At 37.4% G+C, this 24,265-nt stretch overlaps 1 protein-coding gene across 6 annotated transcripts in view; it reads right to left on the bottom strand.

Annotated features, from left to right (window-relative positions):
- Positions 1 to 6,229: 6,229 nt before the first annotated feature.
- The window catches only part of LOC135684635 (adhesion G protein-coupled receptor L3), a 73,673-nt gene continuing 55,637 nt past the window's right edge, over positions 6,230 to 24,265 (bottom strand). For 5 of the 6 annotated variants that reach the window (XM_089115124.1, XM_089115125.1, XM_089115127.1 and 2 more), the window contains 23 exons: positions 21,204 to 21,428; positions 20,217 to 20,342; positions 18,805 to 18,914; positions 18,095 to 18,277; positions 17,600 to 17,659; positions 15,787 to 15,916; positions 15,179 to 15,328; positions 14,804 to 14,876; positions 14,450 to 14,579; positions 14,045 to 14,100; positions 13,624 to 13,747; positions 13,354 to 13,451; positions 13,131 to 13,233; positions 12,620 to 12,773; positions 11,984 to 12,050; positions 11,693 to 11,759; positions 11,127 to 11,227; positions 10,567 to 10,693; positions 9,577 to 9,618; positions 9,178 to 9,306; positions 8,357 to 8,566; positions 7,531 to 7,618; positions 6,230 to 6,960 (listed from right to left, as the gene is read on the bottom strand). In XM_089115124.1, coding sequence (XP_088971250.1) covers positions 6,671 to 6,960; positions 7,531 to 7,618; positions 8,357 to 8,566; positions 9,178 to 9,306; positions 9,577 to 9,618; positions 10,567 to 10,693; positions 11,127 to 11,227; positions 11,693 to 11,759; positions 11,984 to 12,050; positions 12,620 to 12,773; positions 13,131 to 13,233; positions 13,354 to 13,451; positions 13,624 to 13,747; positions 14,045 to 14,100; positions 14,450 to 14,579; positions 14,804 to 14,876; positions 15,179 to 15,328; positions 15,787 to 15,916; positions 17,600 to 17,659; positions 18,095 to 18,277; positions 18,805 to 18,914; positions 20,217 to 20,342; positions 21,204 to 21,428 — 2,843 coding nt within the window. In that variant the 3' untranslated portion in view covers positions 6,230 to 6,670. The remainder of the gene's footprint in view (positions 6,961 to 7,530; positions 7,619 to 8,356; positions 8,567 to 9,177; positions 9,307 to 9,576; positions 9,619 to 10,566; positions 10,694 to 11,126; positions 11,228 to 11,692; positions 11,760 to 11,983; positions 12,051 to 12,619; positions 12,774 to 13,130; positions 13,234 to 13,353; positions 13,452 to 13,623; positions 13,748 to 14,044; positions 14,101 to 14,449; positions 14,580 to 14,803; positions 14,877 to 15,178; positions 15,329 to 15,786; positions 15,917 to 17,599; positions 17,660 to 18,094; positions 18,278 to 18,804; positions 18,915 to 20,216; positions 20,343 to 21,203; positions 21,429 to 24,265) is intronic. The other variant, XM_089115129.1, reaches the window with a different exon arrangement.

The following is a 24,265-nucleotide window of genomic DNA, read 5'->3' as shown; positions in this document are numbered from 1 at the left end:
AAACTACCTTATAGGTGCAATAAGAAAATACAAAGATGTTTTCGTTATCTAACATTTGGGTGCCTTTGTGCAATTTGAAAGCATCAATTTCAGATATGACAACACTACGCTCGTTAATAATTCAATTTGAATAAAACTTGTTTAAAAATTCATGAAAAGTGACACCAAACTAAGGCGGTTGGTGGATAGTAAAACGGATGCATAAAACAAGAGAATGAAGACAAAATAAAGTTTTTTAGATAACGCCCTTTTTACCAACTGAAATAGCTTTTTTGCCAATAAAAAACCCACAAGCTCCTCGCGTGGCGCCAGCATTGCCCTTGATCAGGGACGAAAACAAGCTGCTAATTTTGGGGGGGCGTGGAAGTATGAAAATTCCAACTTCAAGTGATAAATTTTTCATTCGACCAGTAGATCTGTTGTACCTACCAAATTGATATTTGTAAATAGCCCGAGCACCATAGTTCTATTTTCTTTATAATTACCAAATCTTTACTCAATAATTAGCCTAAAGCATAAAAGCCTAAATCTCTAAATTTTGATTAACATGAAACAAACATTAAACATACTGTAAGAAGTAAAGCAACATTTAAGCAAAACCAGTATTAGATATACTTAATGATTAGTAGTATTCTTTCAGATCAATTGATCAATTTTATCTAAAATACATTTTTTCACGATATAGAAGCACCAAGAATTTGGGCCTTTTATTTTCGTTCTTGATCGAAGAAAACTACCTTTAAACTTTTCAGAGGGCCAAATGCCTTTTCATTCTTTACAACTGAAATGATGATTTGAGAACAAACTTGTGCATATGCCTGATTCGAAAGATGAAATACTCTTCTTTGATCAAATACTTCTACTGCAGTTTTTGCAATGTGTTCTTGCTCCACAGCAGTTTTGTCATAGGAATTTATGATAAGGACTCAAGGACATTAACAAATAACAGGGGGAGTTTAGCATAAACTCGTTTTTTATAAGAAGCGTTGAGAATTTTTAGTACTGAAAGATTCTTAATCTTTTATTGAATTAACTACTCGTAGTTTCTAAAAAAATTCCCACTCTAATATTTTCTGATCAATGCGGGTATTATTATTCCAAACTGTAAGTTTCAGGTTTCTTATCCGTAAGTTCACCTTGCCTGTTCGTAATTTGATTCAACTCCCGTCAGAAAGAAAGAAAAAGAAAACGGGGCAAGTGTGCAATTTGGACCCAGTGGAGACGGGATTCACAATAGAAAACGATTGGATGGGTCAGCTTCAGCCTGTGAATTTTAATGTTTAGAATTTTTATAAATTAAAATAAAAAAACTTCCTAAAATATAAAATTCACAAGTTTGGTCTTAAGAAAAAAATTCCAAGTCAACCGTTACGTTTTCCAACTGTAACTGGATTTTCCAAACTTTGGGGGGGCGTTACGCCCCCCACGCCCCCCTATTATTTACGTGCCTGCCCTTGATTTAAACCCTATGCAAACACCAGAAAAAAATGGCATTGTCTCAAATCTACGGAAATTCCAAATCCTCTATTGAACAGATATCTATCTGCTTCTGACGAACTTTGCACAAATTTTAGCAAGAATGCCTCAAAACTGAAATGCAAACAGTAACATTCGCACTAGAGATAATGTACAACATTTCTAGACTCAACTAAAAAATGAGGCCCTATCAGGGATATTTGAAATATGAAATAATTGCGATTTTTGGAGGAAAAATATAAATATCTAGATTTTTAGCGTTGAATTATATAATAATATAGATTCCCAGAATGAAATATCAAAATAGCGAAATAACGGAGTGTTATATTAAAATGAGGATTATTAATTTGATCGCAGAAGCCACACAAAACAGCAAGTATTCGTCTGTTTAGATAATCGTCGAGCTCAAAACTCCGAGAAATGACGAGAAAGACGGTATTCCTTGCTCTAAACTTGGAGTAGTAATGGCCTTCATGACAAGCGAAACGTATTTGAAATTGGAGGAGCCAAAATATAAAGATTGTTAAAGTCTTAAGGCCATCCCCTTGGTTGGCGGCAAGAGAAATTATGAAAACACATACACTAGAGATGCCAGAAACCTCATCTAAGATAGATTCTGTAGCGTTACGTACGGTATGCACCGTTGAGGACAAAACTAAGGGCCCACAAACATTTGTGCCCGGAGACAATTCTCGGAAAACTGGTATTTGGGTGAAAGCATAGCATTCACACCATCATTAAAACGAGTGAAAGACTGGGTAAGATTTATGAATGTGAGCAACCATATAATAATGATGTAAGATATGGCATGTCAATAAGGTTTCTTCTTTTTGATTCACATCTTTGTCCGTTATAAAATTTTGTATTTAGTTTACGGGGATATCATATATATTTAAATCTAATTGATTTTCTCAAAGAAACAGTTTGGAATTGCATTAGTAATTCTGCATTAGTAATAAGGACCACATAAGGACGTTTGTTGCAGAAGAGAAGTCAATTCATTCTAAAATTGTATCTAAAATTGATAGATACAATTTTGAAAATATCTATCAAAGTTTAACACCCTATTCATATTTGTTAACTTGATCAGGTTATTGAGTGGGGCAATTTAACCTAGTATAAATAGAGCTGATTTAACTGGGCATCGTTGGTACACTCATAATTATTTAGAATGAAAAACAGACCAGATTTTCTGATAATCAAAACCAATATATACTCTGAAGACATTAAGAACTTAACTAAGAACCTATTTAGCCTAAACTGTCAACAAGTACCCCATAATACAATAACCTGTTTTGTCAAACTCTGAAAAAAGTTGTTTCTTACACGCAGGTTTTTACCGTATATGGAAGTGTTCTAAGCAAAAATAGAAAGAGTGTCTTTTAAGTGTTTCCAGAACCCCACCAAGCTATTCATAGATAGAGCGAGTTTAGTTAGTATCAAAGAATTAATAAATCCGATTCCTTAATTGGAAGCAGGATGGGCCTTTTGATAATTTTGAAATATTTTTCAAGTTAATTTTTAATTATGGAATAATGGCAAGATTTCGTTATGAAATAATGTCAACCCCCCTTGTAGGGCCTCAAAAATGATATTTTATCCCATATTGTCTCATTCGTATCAACTCTTTTGCGGCAAATGTAAACGATCTTTCCATGTTCAAATAGAAATGACCAACATTCGATTAAATATTGATTATCCCGCCTTAAAAGTTTCAAATTTTGGTGACGATATGATGATTTTGGTTAATTAAATATTTTCTGGTTATTTTCGTTAACCTACGGACATCACGGGCATCACGACGTCATAGGAATATCGCGATTCTGAGAATGTAAACTCTCATCCAGGCTTATATTGAAATTGTAACCTCTACAACCCCCCCCCCCTCCCCGAAATAAAAGATAAACCATTATAAAACAGATTCAATGTACACATAATTTAGCTTCCGCCAATTCCTGGACAAGATGAACTCGTCACAAAGAAAGGCACAAAAAATATCTCATCACAGGATTGACCATCTCGTCTTTATCCGCTTCGCCCCCTTGTTTCTTTCGTTTGTCTTCTGGCGATTACCCCCCCTCACCCCTTCCTCCCATTATCTAGAGGACCCTCATGAAAAGCACCCTCGAGTGACTGAGACTCTGTAAATATTTGTCTTATTATTATTATTTTTATTATTATTATCCATTTCACCATACTCAGCATTTCGTCGCTCTCACTTGTCGTCTCGTTATTCCCGCACCACCCGAGTATCGTTAACTATTTCGATTATTCAAGAACCGTTTTTCAAGACTTTTATACTCTCATAATTTACAAATGGTGGCTGCAAATTTTTTTGCAGGTGCGTATCGAAAATGGTGAGTTTCTGTGAAGTCAACTCCCTCTTAGCACAAAATATGTTCAGACTGAAAGCTGAGTATGCATCAAATTGAAAAATACACGATAGTTTGTTTATTCAGTTGGGTATTGCCTCGAGAACAATTTAAAATGTACACGCGATAACTAAGACTAAATTTTAAGATCTTTGATTACATAGATTCAGGCGCTGCCTTTCAAACGAAAAACCGGCGATCCATCTCTTGCTCCATCAGTTTTTTATAAATGTTGACTCGAATTGTATCTTCAGCATCAACTTTGTGATACATTTGACATTGAAAGCTTAGCAAACCCTTCCCAAGCCTCCATTTCTTAAGCCTGGTTCCCATATAATCTTAAGACTGCCGCAGACGGTCTGCGGCGGTCTGCGGCGGTCTGCGGCACTCTAAAAGTTTTAATGGGAACATAAATCTTAAGGTGTCTGCGACGGTCTGCGACGATCTGCAAAAAGTTAAACATGTTCAACTTTTTTTCTCTTGCGGTACCTTCCCGGCGCTTCCAGATCGTATGGGAACATGGGTTGCAGACGATCTGCGACATGCCATTGCTGACAAATACCCACGTGCATTCTGTCGTCCAATCAAAACCTCTTTTTTATATAATCCCGCGCCTTTTCCTTTGTGTTGCAACACGTGTCATTTCTTCCTTGCAATCATAACAAAATGACAGTGCAAATTGAGAATGAAATTGACAACGAAACATTGATGAATTGCCTTCAAAACTACCTGGTGATTTACGACAAGATGAGCAAAGACTAAAAAATTCCATTTAGAGAAAGAAATGCGTGGAAAGAAGTGAGCAGGGAACTTGGAATTGATGTGGAAGTGGCACAGAAACGCTACAACAACATCAGAACAACGTTTTCAAAGTATGTCAGACGAATAAGTGCGTTAAGTCAGGATCGTCGCAGATCGTCGCAGATCGTCGCAGATCGTCTGCGGCAGTCTTAAGATTATATGGAAACACTTTCACCGGGAAGGTGCCACCGACCGTCGCAGATCGTCGCAGATCGTCTGCGGCAGTCTTAAGATTATATGGAAACACTTTCACCGGGAAGGTGCCACAGACCGTCGCAGATCGTCGCAGATCGTCTGCGGCAGTCTAAAGATTATATGGAAACACTTTCACCGGGAAGGTGCCACCGACCGTCGCAGATCGTCGCCGATCGTCTGCGGCAGTCTTAAGATTATATGGAAACACTTTCACCGGGAAGGTGCCACAGACCGTCGCAGATCGTCTGCGGCAGTCTTAACATTATATGGAAACACTTTCACCGGGAAGGTGCCACAGACCGTCGCAGATCGTCGCAGATCGTCTGCGGCAGTCTTAAGATTATATGGAAACACTTTCACCGGGAAGGTGCCACCGACCGTCGCAGATCGTCGCCGATCGTCTGCGGCAGTCTTAAGATTATATGGGAACCAGGCTTTACTATTACAGCTGATTTCTCATCCAATGAAGACTAAATATCTTGAAACGCTATGGATATGTTGAAACCAGTATACCCTTTGCTGCAGACGCACCATGGCCAATAAACAACAAATTGACTACATACTACCCAGGCAAGACTAAAAAAGGACAACCATTTTTTGAACTTGAGAGTAATATGCATGGCAATTTGCACATTCCCGTTTAAAACTAACTAAATTTTTACATTATTACAACACATTTCAGCGGGGAATTTCGCTGTTTACAACAGCCGAGCACAACATATAATATACAAATGATCTGAATTTGAAATTGTTAAAGTAAAAACTATTGAACGCAAAATGCATTAAAAACGTGTACCTACTTAATTAGATAATCTAATGCAACCTACGGAGTCGATCATTTCAAACTAAGTTCTACAATTTGGAAAGCAGAAGGTCCATGCGATGGTACCTTCACATTTACGCTCAAGTTGAGATGAACTGTCACTGGCATACGCCCAGGTTTTATTCATGTCCGAAAATTATCTGCCACATCAGTTAGATCATCTATCGTTATGGAAGCCTGCAAAAGGAATGAGTGAGTCTCTGGACCAAGAACACCAAGGTGAGCAACTATATCAACAAAAATGCCAATTCTGAACAAGCTTAATTCAGTACACACACGCTTGCTTTCACAGAGTAAGGAGATGAAGAAGCCGAGCGTTGGGAAGACGGGCGAAGGACTTCTACAAAGCTAAGGGAAATTTCCTTTTCTAAATCTTAAGTTTATATTGCAACAAGAACAGTTACGAATCGATAATGACTTATTATGACCGTTGGTTACATCACAATGGGGGCAAGGAAAGCAGCTTCATCGATAAACGAGCAACAAACTGAAGCTCATTCCAACTTGAAATACGCCATACGCCATATGCCATGACTGAACGGTCTAGACGCGCGTATGGCTAATGGAAAATTCCTTAAAAACAAATGCATCTATGTTAAACAAACTGCACAAATATTTGAGCTTAAATTATGAAAATGAATTTAGTTAACAGCTGTAAAACGGTTTCTGAGAATTACACCTGCCACTTCGAGTAATCACAGACAATGTTGCGACAATATCAACGACTCGCTCAAGCAGAGACTTCGGTCTGTTAAGAGTGAATAATCCAATTCAACATTGTTCTCATTTTCTCAAGACAACTTTCACCTTAACTCGGTCGTATTGCCTTCTCCATGACTGCATGCACGGCACGTCGCACCTTACTTTGCCTCGGTGCATTTGATAAAATTGTTACTCCAAGGTCCCGCTCTCTGGGTCGCTCGAGGAGAATCTGCAGAAAGGATTTCCACACAATTAGCGGAACGCCAAAACTACTATGCTGAACCCAACTTCTAGCTGAGTGCTATACCAACACAGTTTCATTATCGTAAATATCTATTCCGACATCGTTCTCAGATATGGTCTGTCGAATATTCCGTTCAATAGCTCGCATAACACGTTCTTCGAATTCATCCGCGGCATCTCTCGACATCTCAAGCGATCCCTCCTGATCTTCAGCATCAGGACAGGCCTGTAAATTATCGTCCTCTTCGATGTCATCCTCTTCGTCATCATTATCATCATCTTCGCCATCGAGAGGTGCTTTGTTAATACTATTTTGTGATATATGGCAATTTGATCCACAAGGGGGTCCTGCAGATGCAAAACGATAGCCTGCTACAATTCATGTTACAATCAGCTTATCAAAATGCTTATCATAATAATTTCAAATCCATTCCCATAATGAAATAAATAGTTATATGTAGCTAATCAACCATCATTACGTCGTCGTGAAGGGGATTTTGATTTGCAAATGTATAATATAAATTAGACGAATCTAGTAGAGTTGTCTGCCATAAGAGCCTGCAATACCTGCCAAAAGTCTTGGTACACTATGCTAACATTTTGCACATTCAAGTTACACCCCCGCTCGTCCGCTTAAAACTTTTAAAATTCATTAAATTTAGTTTTATCGGTTAGTATAAATAAGTAATAGGCCTTTCAACCAGCATTGTTTTCAGGGGAGGGGGATTATTCTGTGTGTTGGGGCCGGAAAATTTCAATTCCCAAAATCATTCATTAACCGCAGGGCGTTCTAAGGACTTTTGAGTAAGATATCTTATGCTTAAATGCAGATGCCGTGAAAAGGTGCATGAGCAAAATGTACTGCCAAAATGTAATAAGGGCATGAGCAACGATAAAAAGCAAAGACGATAAACCAACCTGTTAAGCGAGTCACTTCGGGTGACATCAGATCTGACCCTGAGTCTCTTGAGTCGGCGCTGTGCAGGCTAAGGCGATACTCAATGTGCTAAAAAGAGGGAACAAACTAATGGTTAGAGAGAACTAGAACCGTTTTTAATACCAACAATGGATAAAAGTGAAAGGGAGAGAGCGACTGTTCGTCGAGGTTGTTGGGTGATTTGTTGGGAAGTAAATAAGATGGGTGGTGCTGGCATACAGACGGGAATACATAAGTGCTGTAACCACGGCATGGAAAACCGAGAATGGAGTAACAATACAGTTCAGTGTTCCGATCGCAGTTGGTAGGAAGAGGTTTAGCTGCCATTACATTCACTATACTGTGTTACTGGTTGCTTTATATTGTATCTTATTATATTTATATCATATTCTTATTACGCTATTTGGTGTAAAGAACAGGACGGTTACTCCGAGTTTCACGCTTAATGCGATCACCAGGCAATTTTATAGCGTGTAGAGCTCTGCCTGTTCAATAACTTGCTTAACAATAGTTAACTTTTTTATGTTATTACCTCTGGACAAACTCGGTTCGATGTTTTTTAGAGGATTAAACAAATTGAGTATAATTGTTTGGCAACTGAAGATTTCACGCGAGAAATTGTTTTAGACTGTTTCAAAAACTGAGCAGTTTTAAACAATTTGGATTTACATTCCTCTTACATTTTTCCCATGTCTTTAAACTCGTTTAAAATGCGAGTCCAAAATGACTCAGCCATGGAAACTGGATTTTGTGAGATGCTTTATAAAAACCACGTGATATATATGCAAATATTCCAAGGTAACGTACCTCGTTTCCGTTTCCAATTGTAAAGCCTTGGAGGGCCGCCCCTTCATCGTCGGGCACGGTTGCGTCCTCTCGAATTATATCCTGGTATCGTTTCGAAAATGTCCCATTCACATTTGTGGATGTTCCAGTGCTGCTGGTGCCGTTGCGAACAATCGTTGGATCGTGGACAACAATGACATCTTTGGCCGTCTGAGTACCCCGTCTCTGATTCTAAAGAACATGAAATACATTCTTGAATTTAACGGGTAAACATGGGTTTGAATTTACTTTGTTATCTGCCTGATAAATCTGTGTTAAACTTTTTATCAACAGTGCTATGTTCTGTCCATAAATAAACTTTTATTAGTTTTGCAGATCGCAAGATGCAACACACATATGTTGGTGTTATATACATACACCACAGCGAATTTTGCTTTTTGAGCACAGGTATCTTTCTGGCTGTTTCCTACGTTCCCCACGCCCTAGTTTGGAGCCCTCCAAGAGCAGCTTAATAATAGCGAAGCTTACAAAACAGTCCCTTGGCTTAGAAACAAATACTACGAAAATTAAATGAAGACGTCAGTGATGCTAAAATTTTCAAAATAGACCTGCTAAGAACCAAAACGAATGGTTTCAGCCCCTTATTCTAACCCAGGTCAAATGACCTGCCAAGATCAATGTATTTTACATAAGCTTAAGGCAACCAGTGTTATGCATCGTCTTAAAGGTTTTGCAAACTACAGCAAGGCAAAGGTAAACATTGCCATATTATGCGTGGAATACTAAAGGTGTTCACAGCGTTCCGTTTAAGCTAAACCTTAACAAGGATCCCGAATACATACCCATGGAAAATTGATAGCCGACAATGACAAGGGTGCTGAGTTTCGAGGAGCCTTTTTAGAAGAACTTGTGAAGGAGTGTGAGCTTGATCTCGATATTGCACAAAATCGTCGTCGAAAATCTTCCTTAACCTGGAGAAAAAAGACCCACACGTAAATACATGGCCAAGCTCATGAGATCATGAACCGTAAAAGATTAATATAAATAACTTTACTAAACAAATTCAGCGTTATTGCTTGCCAAATTTACGAGCCTGATTTTGGTAAATGACGCGCTAATATTTTTCTGACCTTGCAAAATGGTGAATCAAACTTAAACATAGCTTATCATTTTCAGCTTACAGTGCTAGCTAAATGAAATAATATTCAAAAGGTTAACAGATAAACAATCACAATACATACCTTGTCATTAAGAACACAGTAGAAGAGAAAGATGTACACCCCCTTTAAAAAGAAAAAATGAGTTACATTACTAGCAAATCTTTGTCGAGAGCTTTTGATTTTACATTATGACAAGCAATTTTGGCAGGAGGATCGTAAGCCTTCTTAAATGGAACAAACTTGTCAGGCACAAAATCATTTCCCATAAATGTCTCTGGAATAAGACTTAATGCACTTTGTAAATTTGATAGCATCGAATTGAAGGGAAAACGGGTTTGAAGGAAAAGGAAATTAAGAGAAATTTGGCTGGCATGGGATTCATTTAAGCCACCAGTAGACGAGTGTTTCAGAAGGTCAGCTATATACTGTTTTTCATAATAAGTATGGGATGACCTAGCAAAGAGGAAATGCAGCAAAATTGTGGTAATAAAGATTTGCTACGGAGAGTTTTTGAGGATGACCTGTAACTGGCATGTAAAATTAATGCGCCAACCTGCAAAGATTTTGGGATATAATAAATGTGCAGAGGAATATCCAAAAATGGCATTGGTTGTTGAGCTGTGGCTTAACGGAAACTTCTCTCAAAGACTTAGAGATTACTTTCCTGTCAAAGAAACTGATGCAAAAAAACAAGCATGTCTCTGCTATGCATGCTTTCTCAATTGTATAGGATTTGCGACCCTCTCTAGCAAACCTCTAATTTGATTGTGGCGCAAGAAAGTGCAGCTACCTAATAACGCATTATTCAAGTTGCGAAGTTTCAGCTCAAACCGAAGTTAAACTCTAAAAATCGCTTAGAACTGCAATTAGACTTGATGTTAGCCAAAATGAGAAACAACCTTTTTGTGTCACATTTTCTTAAAAAGGAAAATCTGCGGTGAACGATGTACCCTTAGCACCCATGCTGCAGGGTGCTAAGGGTACAAGCAAAAACTGGAGATTGACCTTGACTTTGGGAAAATAATCTTTATTCAGGGTGGAAATGAACTCAAACAAAGCTGAAAAGCTTACCTGAAAAGCGTTGAAAAACGTGAATAAATAGGCCATTATGACAGTGTCGTCGTTGATGTACAATACGCCAAATAACCAAGTAACACCAAGTAGAGGAACGAGACCGATTGATCCTTTGGCCCAGTATCTTAAAAGTGATAAATTACCAGTTAGTTAGCCATTACAGCATCAATGCTTCCATATCAACCGAACGTTAAAAAAACTTGAATATTTGCTTGATATTTAGGATTATTTTCATTAAGTGCACTTACAAATCGATATTTCTGCAAATACCTTGCTCGGGAGTCTTAAGGCAATAAGCAACATGAGAAAGGTAGTGTACAGACGCTTAATCTACCAAAGATAAATATATTTGTAGACTTCACAAGTGCATCGTCTATTCAACTTTAAAATCAAGAAACATTTTAGGAGAATATTTTGCCTTACTATATTTTTACTTGACATTTGCTCTGTTGGAAAGCAGTTACATGAAACAGGCTAACGTAAACTCTGGCTGAAGACTGACAAGAAGGATTTGCTATTCTAACAATCTACAACATTGTGAAGTTCGTCGAACATACCCAATTTTGTCGATGGTTCGTCGCATTTCTTGCTCTCTGGTAACAATTGACGAATTCCTTATTATTGTTTTGAAGGTCATGAACAGGAAAACACTGTTCACCTGCGAAGACAGTCACATTTCATTTTACACAGGCATTTTACAAGTATATCTTTACTTCTGTTAGCGATGAAGTAGTATAATTGTGAAGTTACGGTGGTTGAGTCAATTCGTCACACAATAAATAGCAATATATTTTTCGTGCTAGCAAGATACACATTTCTATAGATTTACAAAACAGCAAATCTTTGATAGCTTTTAGTTAAGTTTAGTCTATAATTCCCCGAATTCTAAACCTAAAAGATGGTTTGAAAATTTGTCTCCTGAAAGACAGCCAAAAAAGAAGGTAAAACACACCACTCAGTGCAAAGCCATGGGCAAGTAGATTTATGATAACCTTGGTTAGAGCTGAGCTCGCAGTTAAACGTGACGTAATTTACGATTGGAATGAAACTCTGGTTGCTGTTGTCAGCTGTGAAGATTCGAATAAAAAACGTTTCTTATAAAGACATACAATCGAACACTAACCGCAATAACGATGAGAACTGGGACGACAAATGCCCAGATAAAATTGTCCTTGGCCGACAACCAGCAGCTGCAAAGGAGAAAATTGTTTTTAACATAGTATTACGAACGATTGGCACAATGAGCTGATTTGTTCTATTAAACAGCATCACAAGACAGAAATGTAAAAATAAAATCGTGTACAAAGAGCGGCAATTAAAAAAAGGAGATCCACAGTGTTTTAGGTGAAAATAAGATCATAGCACAAGATTAAGGCGATTTATCAAGCTGTCTTAGAGATAAATTTAAACTTACAAATTATCATTCCCAAATCCGTGGGGATGTGAGCCACAAAGAACGACTGAAAGGACGGCTGGAAAACCTGTGGAAATATTGATTGATAATTATTGATCATTTTCCATTCTATGCAAAAAATTGTTGCAATTTGAAAAATAAAAATAAAATATAGCAAAACATCGATACAGTTAGGGAATATGACATAGCAGGAGCATCTTTATAATTCGTTAGAATTTGCAGAAAGTAAATTGTCTTGAAACTATTGTTTGAAATCATCTGATCCATCTCACGAAGTTATTTTATGGGTGTGATTTCGAAAACCACTTTAACTATAACCATCATTTTTCTGGTAAACGATTTGCCAATGATCTAAGAAATTAACATCAAAGCGATGGATGAAACATTGTGAACTGCTCATGAGCCTGTGTTAGTCAATTGGGCCAATAAATTTAAAGGCAGAACACGAATCGGACATTCAGGTTATTCTCACAAGCATTAACTTTAGGTCTTCTTCTCTTAACTATGCAATCTTCATTCATGCTAACTTATCCATAAATGAGATAGATATATAAGTGAGATAGCCGTGAGAAAACTTAACTATTTACAATAATAAAATGCAAGACTAGGCAGAATGGACAAACGAAATGGACTTACCCCAACAGACAACATAATATTGCTTTTTGAAGCCCTCTCCTCTTGGAAATATTTGCACAAGCAGAATATAAAGCTGGATGCCCTCCATCAACATCCAAAGGAATGCGACGAGTAGGAAGTAGTAGAGCAGCGTGGCAAACACAGTACAGACGATCTGCAATCAAATGAAAGTTTATAAGAAAAGGAATGAGAGCAGGAATATTTGATAGAAAGCAAATAAGAAGGTCCACACTGCACAGAAAATGTTTACCCTGTTTTTGTTAATTCTCAAAAGACTTTAAAGCTGCTTCCTTTGTTGATTAACTACAAAAATCTAAAAATATAAGGTCACTAAGAAAGATGAAACCATTCTTACATAACTAATTACTTAATACATAACAAATGTTACCAGGAAGGACCTAAAGATGTCTAAATACGTGCTTTTCTAAAAATATGTAATGTATGAAAAAGCAAAGATTGTAACAAAACAACATGTTAAACAAATTTTGAATTGGCAGGGGTTCAAACACACCTTGTTTTCGGTTCTTGAAATTCCAACCACGAAAACGACGTAAGCAAACGACAGTGCCACGCACAAATTCTTGTGAATCGTATTTCTAACTGATGTCAACGACCTGGAAATAACGGTTTGAGTATATTAACATGAGGTACTAGAGCGTCAATAGACTTCTATGGAAAAGAAGCTGATCAGTGTGTACATGAAAAATGATTGCGAAGTTTTCAGTTGGACTCACTTGCAGTTAACGAAGATGCTGAAGGCGAGTATCAAACAGAGCAGGCTGATTCCAATACCGACTTGGGTAATGATCATCAATGCGAACCGATGCCGAGACTAGGCGAGAAAAAAGATTTTATCAACAATCAGAACACATAGTGAGTGGTAAGAACAAACCGAAGATGGCAAATGATGACATTTGTTTGCTTTAAAAGACATATTAAGGGTTTCTTTAAGATGTATACGGTGCAAACGCGTAAGGTGCAAACGAGTAAGGCAAGTAACATACCCCATAGTCACCAGTCCCTGTTTTCATTAACACTGCGAAATTTGTAAAATGGTTTGTTTGGCATATTGTTTCTTTGACAGTGACCTTTACCGTCGTGACACCCGTCTGTGACCAAGTAAGGGCGCTTGAAGGAAGAATTCATACTTAGAATGAATATATAGTTAGAATGAATATTAAATATCCCATGAGACAGAGAGCTAAAACACTGCGAGATCAATAACTGTTACGGAAAAAAACCTAATATAAGAATAAATGCTAAAAGAAAAAGAAGATTTATCGCGTCGTTAAGCAGGACGGTGTCAATACGTCTAGCCAAATCACTACTTTCGACTTAGGCATCTACGTAACCTGTGAAGAACAGAGAATGCATTTGTGGTCCTTTCTAAGACGTAAACTACTTAATGTCAATAAATTTTCATACCTGGAATTGCTGTTCCAGTATGAACACGCAGCCTCTGATTTCTTTGGATTTATCTCCTACGAGAGAAACGATCGGATATGAAAAGAATAGTAAGTAATAACTAAGTTGCCACAGAAATTTAAATAACACGTTTAGTCAAAGCTGTATAGCATGAGAAGAGAGAAGGTATTGGAAACTTGAGACTTACGATTGAAAGAGGTTTTATAGTGGATTTTTACATTCGTTAGTCGTTAAGTGTAATAAAATAACTGAGCTTTACGTATTATTGTTAGAGTATGTATACACGCAGAATGCAGAGATGTATGTAAACTTAAAACGAAAAAGGTGTTTATAATAAAATGTTTGTGGAAAATTTCTAAAGAATGAAAATTAACCTAAACTGCAAAGCAACCCTAAAGTACTCACGGTCAATGATTTTGTCACTATAGTAACAGGAGCAGGAAACGGCCGTTTTGGCTTTGGAGAAAGAGCGAGCCCAGTGACAAAGGTGTTCACGAACTGGGAAGATGATCCATCAGTATTAATGCTGTCTTTGCTGGATAAAAGAAACAAAACGATCAACATTTGTGATACATACTCTCTGATACAAAGGAGACAAAGACTTCCAAGACAGAAATTTTTCCAAGGTTAGTCTCCATTGGAGAAGAAACTATATTACTCATAAGGGAAGAAAACGAGCAATAAAGCAAAGAAGTTATAAAACAAAGACTATCCATACATTAGGACGTAAGATATGCTCCATAGAATTTTGAAGCTTACTTTTTCGAAACTGGCAGAAGTTTTCCAGCATTTCTTGCAATTACACATGCAGCAAAGCACTTTTTCTCTGAACCTAGGACCGAAGATGAACATTGAAGTAAACATAAATATCTAAACAAAAAAACCAAGAAATTTCAGGAAACCTATCAACCTCAAGAAGAAGGGATATTTTTATTCTGAAAATCAGTTTCGAAAAACAAGATTACCAAAGAAACAAGACGCATTTATGATATCCGAAAATTCAAATTCATAATTCAAGCCTGAATATACCGCAATGTTAAGTTGGTTTTTTTTAGAAAAATTTTGTTCTTATCCTTGACTTTCAAAAACTACAGTCACAAGGCCAGGAAAAAGACAGAGATGCAAAATTGTTACCTGCAACATCCCTAATTGTTGATCGCGGTATTTCAACTTGACCAATAGACTTCCAGTCTTTGTTTGCTAATGAGGCATTCCTCTTCAGATCCTCTGAAATAAGACTAACTTCTCCATCGCCATCAACATCGATTACTGATGAAGTTGACACTAAAAAGAGACAGTGCAATCGGTTGAGACACAAATAAGGTAAAGACCAGGCGTGACATTTGCCACGTGCTCATTACAGTTAGGCCATCACATGTAGTACTCTGGGCATTCAATTGGAATTGGGCTAAAGCATTACAGAAATGCAAACTTCTACGGCCATGAACCTCAGCCTGCTTCTATGTTGAGTGTCGTTTTGACGATACTTGCTGGCGATGCTTGAAATGAGCGAAATTATTTTCTTCTGTATCTAATCTACATTTTCTTGATGTATCACTTTTTAATCTAGTACTCTAAACGGATTAGGAAATTTCACTAAACCACAAGTTGGCTTTGGACATTGGTCGAAATTTTACTCAACAGGTAAGAGGACATAATCCAGGCAACATAAATAGGAAATTGAAAAAAGTGTAAATCTTGCAGGACTGTAAAATTAGAAAAGACAAAATCGATTGAATTACCAATATTGGGTGTTATTGCGTCAAGGGGGCGCTTGAAATTTTGATGGCTTTGGCCGAGAGCTTTGATTATAGCCAAAGCAGCATCCTCAAGATTTTTCAGAAGGTCCGACGCAGTCCTCGATCGGCGCTTCTGCAATTCACAAAGAGAAGATAAAGTGTAAGCAGGACAACTAACACTGTTACAAGATCAGTTCGGAGACAGAGCGGCAATGTGTTTATTCGAACAATGAGTACAGAGACCAAAAAGATTAACATATTAGACATGATAAATATTTTGCTTTCTTTCCGAAAACTTCTATTTGCGATCAGCTGTTTCTTTTAATGCTGGGCACAAACGCACAAGTATTAGTCTAGATAATTTGCAGATTATTGCAATAAAAGATGGCTCAATAGTCAACAGATGCCGACAACACATTCAAAAATAACCTACATACGTTCCGTTTGTATTTTAACAGCCCGCTCTCTAATTTAAACATGTACCCTGCTTCGAATGTTCCAGAAAATAGAATTTCGCAGAACCAAACAAAGTCTTAAATGAAATGATACTATTTTGCATATCTCTGCAATTTAACACTGAAAAGAAGCTATGCCGTTCTGCAAAGAAAATATTACACCAGATCAGTTGTCTTATAGAAGCTATAAACCAGACGCAGGTTTCTTGACAATTCCTTTCCTAGATAAAGGTTAAATGAAATACTATTTTGATTCTTAACGGAAAGGGTTGGCGATGAGAAAAACAGCCGAGGCTGATGTTGAAATGGCTAAGCAAGTCGGGCGGGTCAAAAGTAGTGCTTTGTTGTTTGTCTCTAATCGGATTGCAGCCCCGACATATTTACAACGAGGGTATACGCTACTAATTCTGTCTAAAAGTACACGGTATTATACAGCTTTGAAAATTCAATTTCGTGTAGTGAACAAAGAAGACTGCCTTATTGCTTTTCATCGCAGGGCGAAATCTTAGAAAATTGCAGAGGATTACAAAAGATGGCTACAGGCAGGACTAACCGCATTTAAGAGAAACCCGCGGCCTAAGAATTCTTAATTCGAATAAAAATGCCGTAACAAAACAAGGCGTCTGGTTGCTTATTAAGAACCAATAAAGTTTCTCATTCAAATGATATCGAATCCCGGATTTGACATAGGATCATACATGATTTATGGGGCCGTGTGACTACGCAGGAGCACCTGTACTTTTGCTTAACAAGAATATTGACATTCTAGATGACAGGACGTAAACAAAGCAAGGGCTCTTTCAATGAAAAATCCTGATAACTCTATGTCGAGCGGTATCAAAAAGCTTCTGGTCGGCGTAACAGTCAACTATTTTGAAGATTTCTGAATATTTCAGGAAAGAAACAACTGGATGTTTTTAATGCGGTTCCCTGTGGCGCTGAGAGAATTAAAGCATAGAAATTCGAGACAACAAATACTACTACAAAACATTCCCTCACTTTGGCAACACGTGGAAACTTATTTCGGACTCATGACAGAAGAACCGATTCATTTTTATAAAGATTGACACAGCAAAACAAAATATAAAGATAAACAAAATATACGAGTTGTATGCTTCCGCTCAGTAATTTCCGTCAACGAGCTTTGTTTTCAAACTAAGATTTTCCCTTCACAAACAAATGTGTGTTTTCTGGGGAAAAAGACAACTTTTGAGGTAATTAATTCAAAAATGCCATATGTAGTTTTCCTGGAACAAAGGAAAACTAACATGGCATTTCTTAGGAATCCAGGAGACCTAACATCACTTCCTTCCTTTGAAGTCGAGGATAGAAAATCCAAAAAAAACTTTTTATATTCACACCTGGTTTAAACCATTCCAAGCATTGCTGTCCAGTAGATTATTCCCAATGCCCATGAATTCCTATAAATATTTGAAATAACTGTTTAGCAAATCATAAAAACCGAAATAAAAATGCAAGTAAAATTGATAAAAATCGCAATGTTTCACTAAAAGACACGGGTCTGCACCGGAAAGCTCACAAATAGCGCTTACCGTACGTTTACCAATAATTTACCAATGGGTTGCTATTTGGATGTGATCTAAAAATAGTATCAAGAATAAAATACGCAGAGAACCAGGGAAAGCCTACGCGATTAGACAATTCCGTCCACAAGCAAATAGCACTTCTTCGACATAATTACAAAATCTTTCTCCGCAAGTATCTAGGTATAGGTATTGCAATTGGCTTGGCAACAAGCACTGTATTGGGTTGCGATTGTCTCATTAATCAAACGCATACCAAAAACACGCGTCTGTTTCCAATCCATCACTAAGGTTAAAAAATCCCACACTTACTTGATTCAGCTTAGAGGCTTGGTCAATCTGCGGATTTTTAAGATCAAGAGTAAGCGCTTTTTTGGCCAAGTCTTTCAGCTGGTTACTTATCTTGATAAGGTCTCCTCCGTAGAGGCTTTTACTGGATGCTTTTGACAAGATTTCGCCGGTGCTTGCAGCAGCCTCAATGCTAGGATTTTGAACCTTAAAGAGACAAGTTTCATCATTTCGACGTCAAGATACAGGGTGTTTAGCCACGTGATCGATTTTACTATTAAGACGATACCTTAATATATTGAGCAGATGACTACTTTTACTAGATTGGTTTCCACAGAGATATCAGTCGTCGATAACAAAAAAAAACAACCCCGGATTGTTTTTGCGCTTTTCAAAACTAACTGATGATTCAGAAGTCGAGAGGAAAGTTAAATGCAGGAAGTTTTTACAAATACATGGAACAATAATTTGTATATATTGATAATATCAAAAGATTATCTAGCAATAACACAGGTACGTGAAAAAGGGAGACAAAGCAGCTCTAAACTTAAACTTCGTAACACAGAAGGTCTATTTAGAGGGAGGACCACCATTGATTGTCACTGAGCAAAAAATCTATGGGAATTGTCAGAGAAATGCAACAACTGAAATGCGGTGAGGGGTTACAAGAGGGTTTGGGATACGACGATATTGATAATATAAATAAAAAAATAACCATTAGAAGGGGAATTTACCTCTGATTCGATCAGATTCACCCAGACAGAAATGCATGCGGATGTGTCTATGAAGTTTGACCAAACGGCCCTTGAGCTGCTCACAAGCAAGCACTGCCTTGTGGCAAATCCTGCGAAAGAACAAAAAATTCGAATATCAAAGGTTTTTTACCAGCGAAAGATTATTTTTGAGTTAAATCATAACTATAAGCCATGTAGATTTCTGCTACTTTTTCCCCCGTGCATCAAAAAAATCGTTAACCGTCTAAACAGCACTACATGCAAGACTATATGTAAAAAAAGGGGGCGGAGAGGGGGGAAAATGAAAACTTTAGGGGCTTGGGAATAGACACATAGAAAAGACAGAAGCTGAGCAGTTTGCAGTTGATGATGAAAATCAGAAATGGCAACGACAACCTTGGGAAAATGTTGAAGACAAAGGCTGAAACTATAATGGAAGACCACAATAAGCACGGTCATTGTAATGAATAATGTATGGTCATCATTTAAGATATTTCTTATCAATGGTAAACAAACTAAGATAATTGCGTAACAGTCATATCGGCCTTCAATTGCAACACAGTGACGTGACTATTGTGGGGCGCACATAAGAGCTTCGTCACAAAGAGCTTTATTTTGTCTCTTGTGGGGATTTCCATTGTCTCAGATGAGACAGGACAAGGAGCATACACTTGACTTAGATATCATTTATTTAGCACAGCGTGGCGAAATACAAATTGATTAAAATTCATTGTATAATGCATTGGGATGTTTCTGATCTATTATTGATGAAACAAGCCACCAAAACCTGAGATGCTCACAAGGCTAACAAGGGTTCTTTATCAACACCTGTTTACAGCATTTCAACTCAAGTTGGAAAGATTATATCTAAAATCCTCAAAAACCACTGCAGGTGCCTCTGCGCAAGGGGCGTTTCAGTTTTTAGTTTGATTCAAATACGTTTTAAAGGGGCGTTATCAACATTAACACTCTCATATACGTGGACATTTTTGCTTTTTAGCGATTTACCATTTTGAACTTGGCGAATCATATTTCGTTCTGGAGATGCTGTCCTACTTATCTCCAACTAAAGTTGGGATTTTTCTTGGAGTTGCAATGCGAGTTAACTGCTCGTTCTTCGACGGATCAAGAAGGGGTCAAGGGTGGGGTTCTTCTACGAATGAGAAAGGCCATTGCAAAGATTAACACGACTAAAACTTTGATCACGCCAAGCTTCTTGATTCATTTTACAAATCTTCAAATTAATGGCTAATTACCCAAGGTCAATTAATTGTCATTCTGAATCCAACTTTTAAACCTTGGAATTTAGTGTACAACATGTTCCCTAAGAAATACATTTGCTTTTAAATACTTTTTAATACTCCGAGATGGCCGACTAGAACTATTTGGTAGCAAAGGAGCCAATACCATACCTGTGCTCCCAGAAGGGCAAAACTGCTTGGAAGTTGTCCCTGCTCTGGTTTTCCGCCACTCAATGCTCTTGTAAAGATCATGGTAGCAATAAATATGTTGGTAGGCCGGTTTTGCAGTTGGAGCAACTATAAAAATGATGAAAAATGAATAAGCATGATGAAAAGAACAGGAGACCCACTACTATGTCTTTAGTTCTGCACACAAAACAGGAAAAAAGAACCATACTTATAAATTTGTACTTAGAACACTTCAACGAATACGCTTTTCACTTGCGCAATTAAAGAGAATCGGAAAGAGGCCTTCCCAACAGGGGGTGTTCTCTTCGTGCACCAGTAGCCAAGAAACACAAAAATAAATTTGAAATGAGAAACTTATTAACATTCATCACTATTGAAAAACGTTTTGCCTCTCTCAATCGCCATCCTTTTGCTAATCAGGAAGTTAACTAAGTGACAATTTAAACAGCATTTCAAAAGCAATAATCGAGGTCTTCGTTATCTGACATGTTCAGCCGTATATCTACTTATCACCGTGAGACAGTTCTCCGAAGAATGCAAAGGTTTCCAAACCATGAACCGAAACAACGGCTTACTAGAGATTAGAAAACACTGGGGTTAAAGATCGCGGGAGAATCAGCTTAGCCAATACCCAAGGAATCAACATGTTTACCCTTCCCTTCCAAGATCATGTTTACAAAATAATAAAAATCTTTTCGTGTGATTTAAGAATTAATCGGTTATGTGAAAATGGCTAGATTGAAGATCATCAGCTGCTAAAATTGGAAAACCCTCGAAGTTTATGAGCGGTTGATAACAAAATAAATTGCCTAAAATTGATAAAAGAAAAGCCAGGAAAAGTCGGCGCGGTTCTTTAGATAATAAGAGTCTTTCAAAGAATGATTTTTTCTGTTACATGATTATCTAGATCATTCAGAAGTATCAGACATTCAAATCATTCAAAAAATGAATTATATAAAACAATCTTACCCGTGATGACGTAGGTAGTGTCTATTTGCTTTGACTTGACGCGATTTTTCGTCACTGTGTGTTCTCCAGTTCCACGAACGGTTGAGATTGAATTCGATTTGTGCGAAGTTGCCTCAGTCAAGGTGTTCTTTTGGGACACTTGCTTGGTGTGCATTGAGGTTTTGATCACGTGCGATTGCGATGAAGAGGTTGTGTGCTTCTTTGTGTTGACTGTTGTTGGAGGCACTAGGAAAGCAGGAAGCACACAGTCAGATAAATCTTGGCTTACAATCTTTTATACGTAATAGGGCTAAGTAAGGAACTCGATTTCTGTCAAAAGATGTATTGGTAGGAGCCATCATCTTACGTTGCATCAGAGCTACGATACTTGGTACACTTTAAAACTAGGTGAAGCCAAGGTTATGGGCTGGGCTTTTTACAGTAATTATAAGTCTGGAAGTTACAAAATACGTTATAAAAGAGAATTGAATGAAACAAGCCCAAGTCATGCTGCAAATATAGATTGCTTCTGTAGGCCCCTTTCTTTCGCTGATTGCTAATAGAGCAGAGAAATAGGAATATAGCAGAAATGTTGCCATAATTTCAAGGTTCCGTTCCACTGTTCAAAGGGTTCCCACTATCACCCGCATGCTAAACGATCTTTGCTATGGCAAGGATGATAAGAAAATTCAAAAGGCAAATGTCTTCTCATCCATAATCATAAAAACGAAATTCTTTCTAATTTCTGTAAGAAATCTTATTGCAACAGATTAAAATTAACAGTGAAAATAGAACTTTGCGGTGTATGGCTTTTATTTTCTCTGCAATAAGGTTACCTTGAAGGCAATAAAGTGAGAGCTGGAGATAATCGCATTGTTTTGATTTGTAAAGTCACAACAGGCAAACTGAATGTACAATATACTACAATCAACGGGTGTATATTTATACTTTTGATTTCCAAGCAAAACACTAACAATCGAAATATCAAATTTTCCTAAGCCGAAGAGCTGGTGGCAACTTTTCTGAAACAATTATTATTATTGAGTCTATTTTATTCATTTCAAAAATTGAAGAATCTATTTGTGTTTATCCAGGTGTTTATTTCAGTTTAAGAAAATTAATAACAGGCACAGGTAGAAAGCAAGGCTATTAAAAGTACGTTTTGCTTGCATTGGATTCTGGCAGATGATCCAGAGAATTAAGCCAGTTTAAAGATCTGCTACTGCAGCAAATGCCGTTAAATAATGCAGTCATTTAATTGGTCTTTTTTAATTTCCTACTTATTAGGTGGTGTCAAATGTTTAGTACAAATCACTTTTAAGCAAAAAATGCTGTTTGGTAATGCTGTTTCATTATGTGTGAAGCGCCAAAGTATGTGCTGATTGTTTTGGTGTGGAAATAGAAGATAGCAAAATACACTAAGAAGACATCGCGAAGAAAAGCTTACAGAAACAACTAGCAAACATATTAATACCAAAAACAAGGTTTTGATGATTGAAGAGAACTCAGAGGTATATCTAGGGAGCAGAAAGACTTTCAGGGATATGAATGGCTTAGAGAACCATGAGAGTTTTTAATCCAAAAATCGCTTCTTAATAGAATTTTCTAATCAGGTTGAGGACACAACAATATCACACATAAAGCGATTAAACCTAATATGGCACACGAAATCAGGGCTAGATTTGATGGTAAATTCAAGGATATAGATACCAAAAAAAACTTAAAAATCATCTCCATACGACTGGGTGAGGATTTGGAGATCGAATTAGAGTAAGGATTCTAGCATTCCGCCCTCAAAATGTGACAATAAAGAAACTTTCGTTGGGCACTGAAGCATGTATAGTTTGAAAAAGGAAGCAAGTTAGTTAGAAGAACAGGCTTGTGCGGGATTGGCCTAGGTTTGCTGAAATACATGATTTCTTGGGTTTTCAAATGTAATATTTGGAATTATGTCAACTATTAAGAAATTATCACCGAGGCATGTTGTTTCCCTGCTGATATATTCTGTAGTATTTTCAAACGATTAGTTGCAAAAAGCAAAGTTTCCATCAAACACTGGTGTGCATGGATTTGGCGAAAAAGGCTCCAACCAGTAAATAGTGTGTGTTATGTCGTGTTCCTTTATTGTGACTATATAAAATTGGACTTAAATACTGAAGATGTCCTCTATGTATCAACTATGAATTGAATCGTCTCCAACTTTTCTACAATTTTCAGTGAACAAATTATTTTGGCAATGAAAAATGAACAGGAACAGCTTGTGTAATGATTTGAAAGTGGAAATAACCCAGCCGAAAGCCGATGATGCAGATGCAACAACGTACAGTCACAACAATGTCGTGATTAGAGTTCTAAGGTTCGCCATCACGAATCAGTGACGCGCAAACAAAACACAAATGCGCCAATTCATGGGTAAATCTTGGATCAGTCTAGGATAATGTTTGTATCCATCGGTTGCAACAGAGCTTTTATCCAGAAGCTCTTCACATCCCACTGTATCCTCGCTTTTACCGCTGAGAAAGTTCCATTTGATCCATATATCCAAGTTGAACTCGGATAAATTTTTAAAGCGGGGGCGTTTTTTCGATTAAAGAAAAATTCGTTTTTAAAAACAATTGAAAAGGCTCCCAAAGACCCCTTTGAGCGACTCAAAAGCAACACCCATGAAGCAGTTTCGGGTGCTAAATTGACTGAAAATAAATTCAAGCCAAAAGTTAGACGTTTATCGCAGAATCTAAGCCCTAAAACCTAGCAATGTGAATCAGTAAAGTTTAATCTTAATTCTTATTGAAGTTCAACATTATGCATGCCGGTTTAAACACAACTTCGCGCGAATATGTGCCCAGCTCCTGCAACAAACAACCATTTTGCAATATAAAATGGGTAAAGTTGGCTTGAAAGTCAGCGTTTCAAAGAATTGAGAAAAACACTAAACAGGCACCTGGCGTTCAAGGTTAGTTTATTGACGAGCAGTTGATAGAAATTTTATTACCAAACGAGTAATTCAAACGACTCTTATAACACGATTGAGCATTGAGCTTGTACACCGGTAGAAATGTTAGGTGATCAAAACAAGCTTTAAC

The sequence above is a fragment of the Rhopilema esculentum genome, chromosome 21, assembly GCF_057945365.1.
Source record: "Rhopilema esculentum isolate cy_ngs chromosome 21, ASM5794536v1, whole genome shotgun sequence".
NCBI classification, from domain to species: Eukaryota; Metazoa; Cnidaria; class Scyphozoa; order Rhizostomeae; family Rhizostomatidae; genus Rhopilema; species Rhopilema esculentum.
The sequence above is the reverse complement of the archived record's forward strand: the minus strand, read 5'-3'. Positions and strand labels throughout refer to the sequence as shown.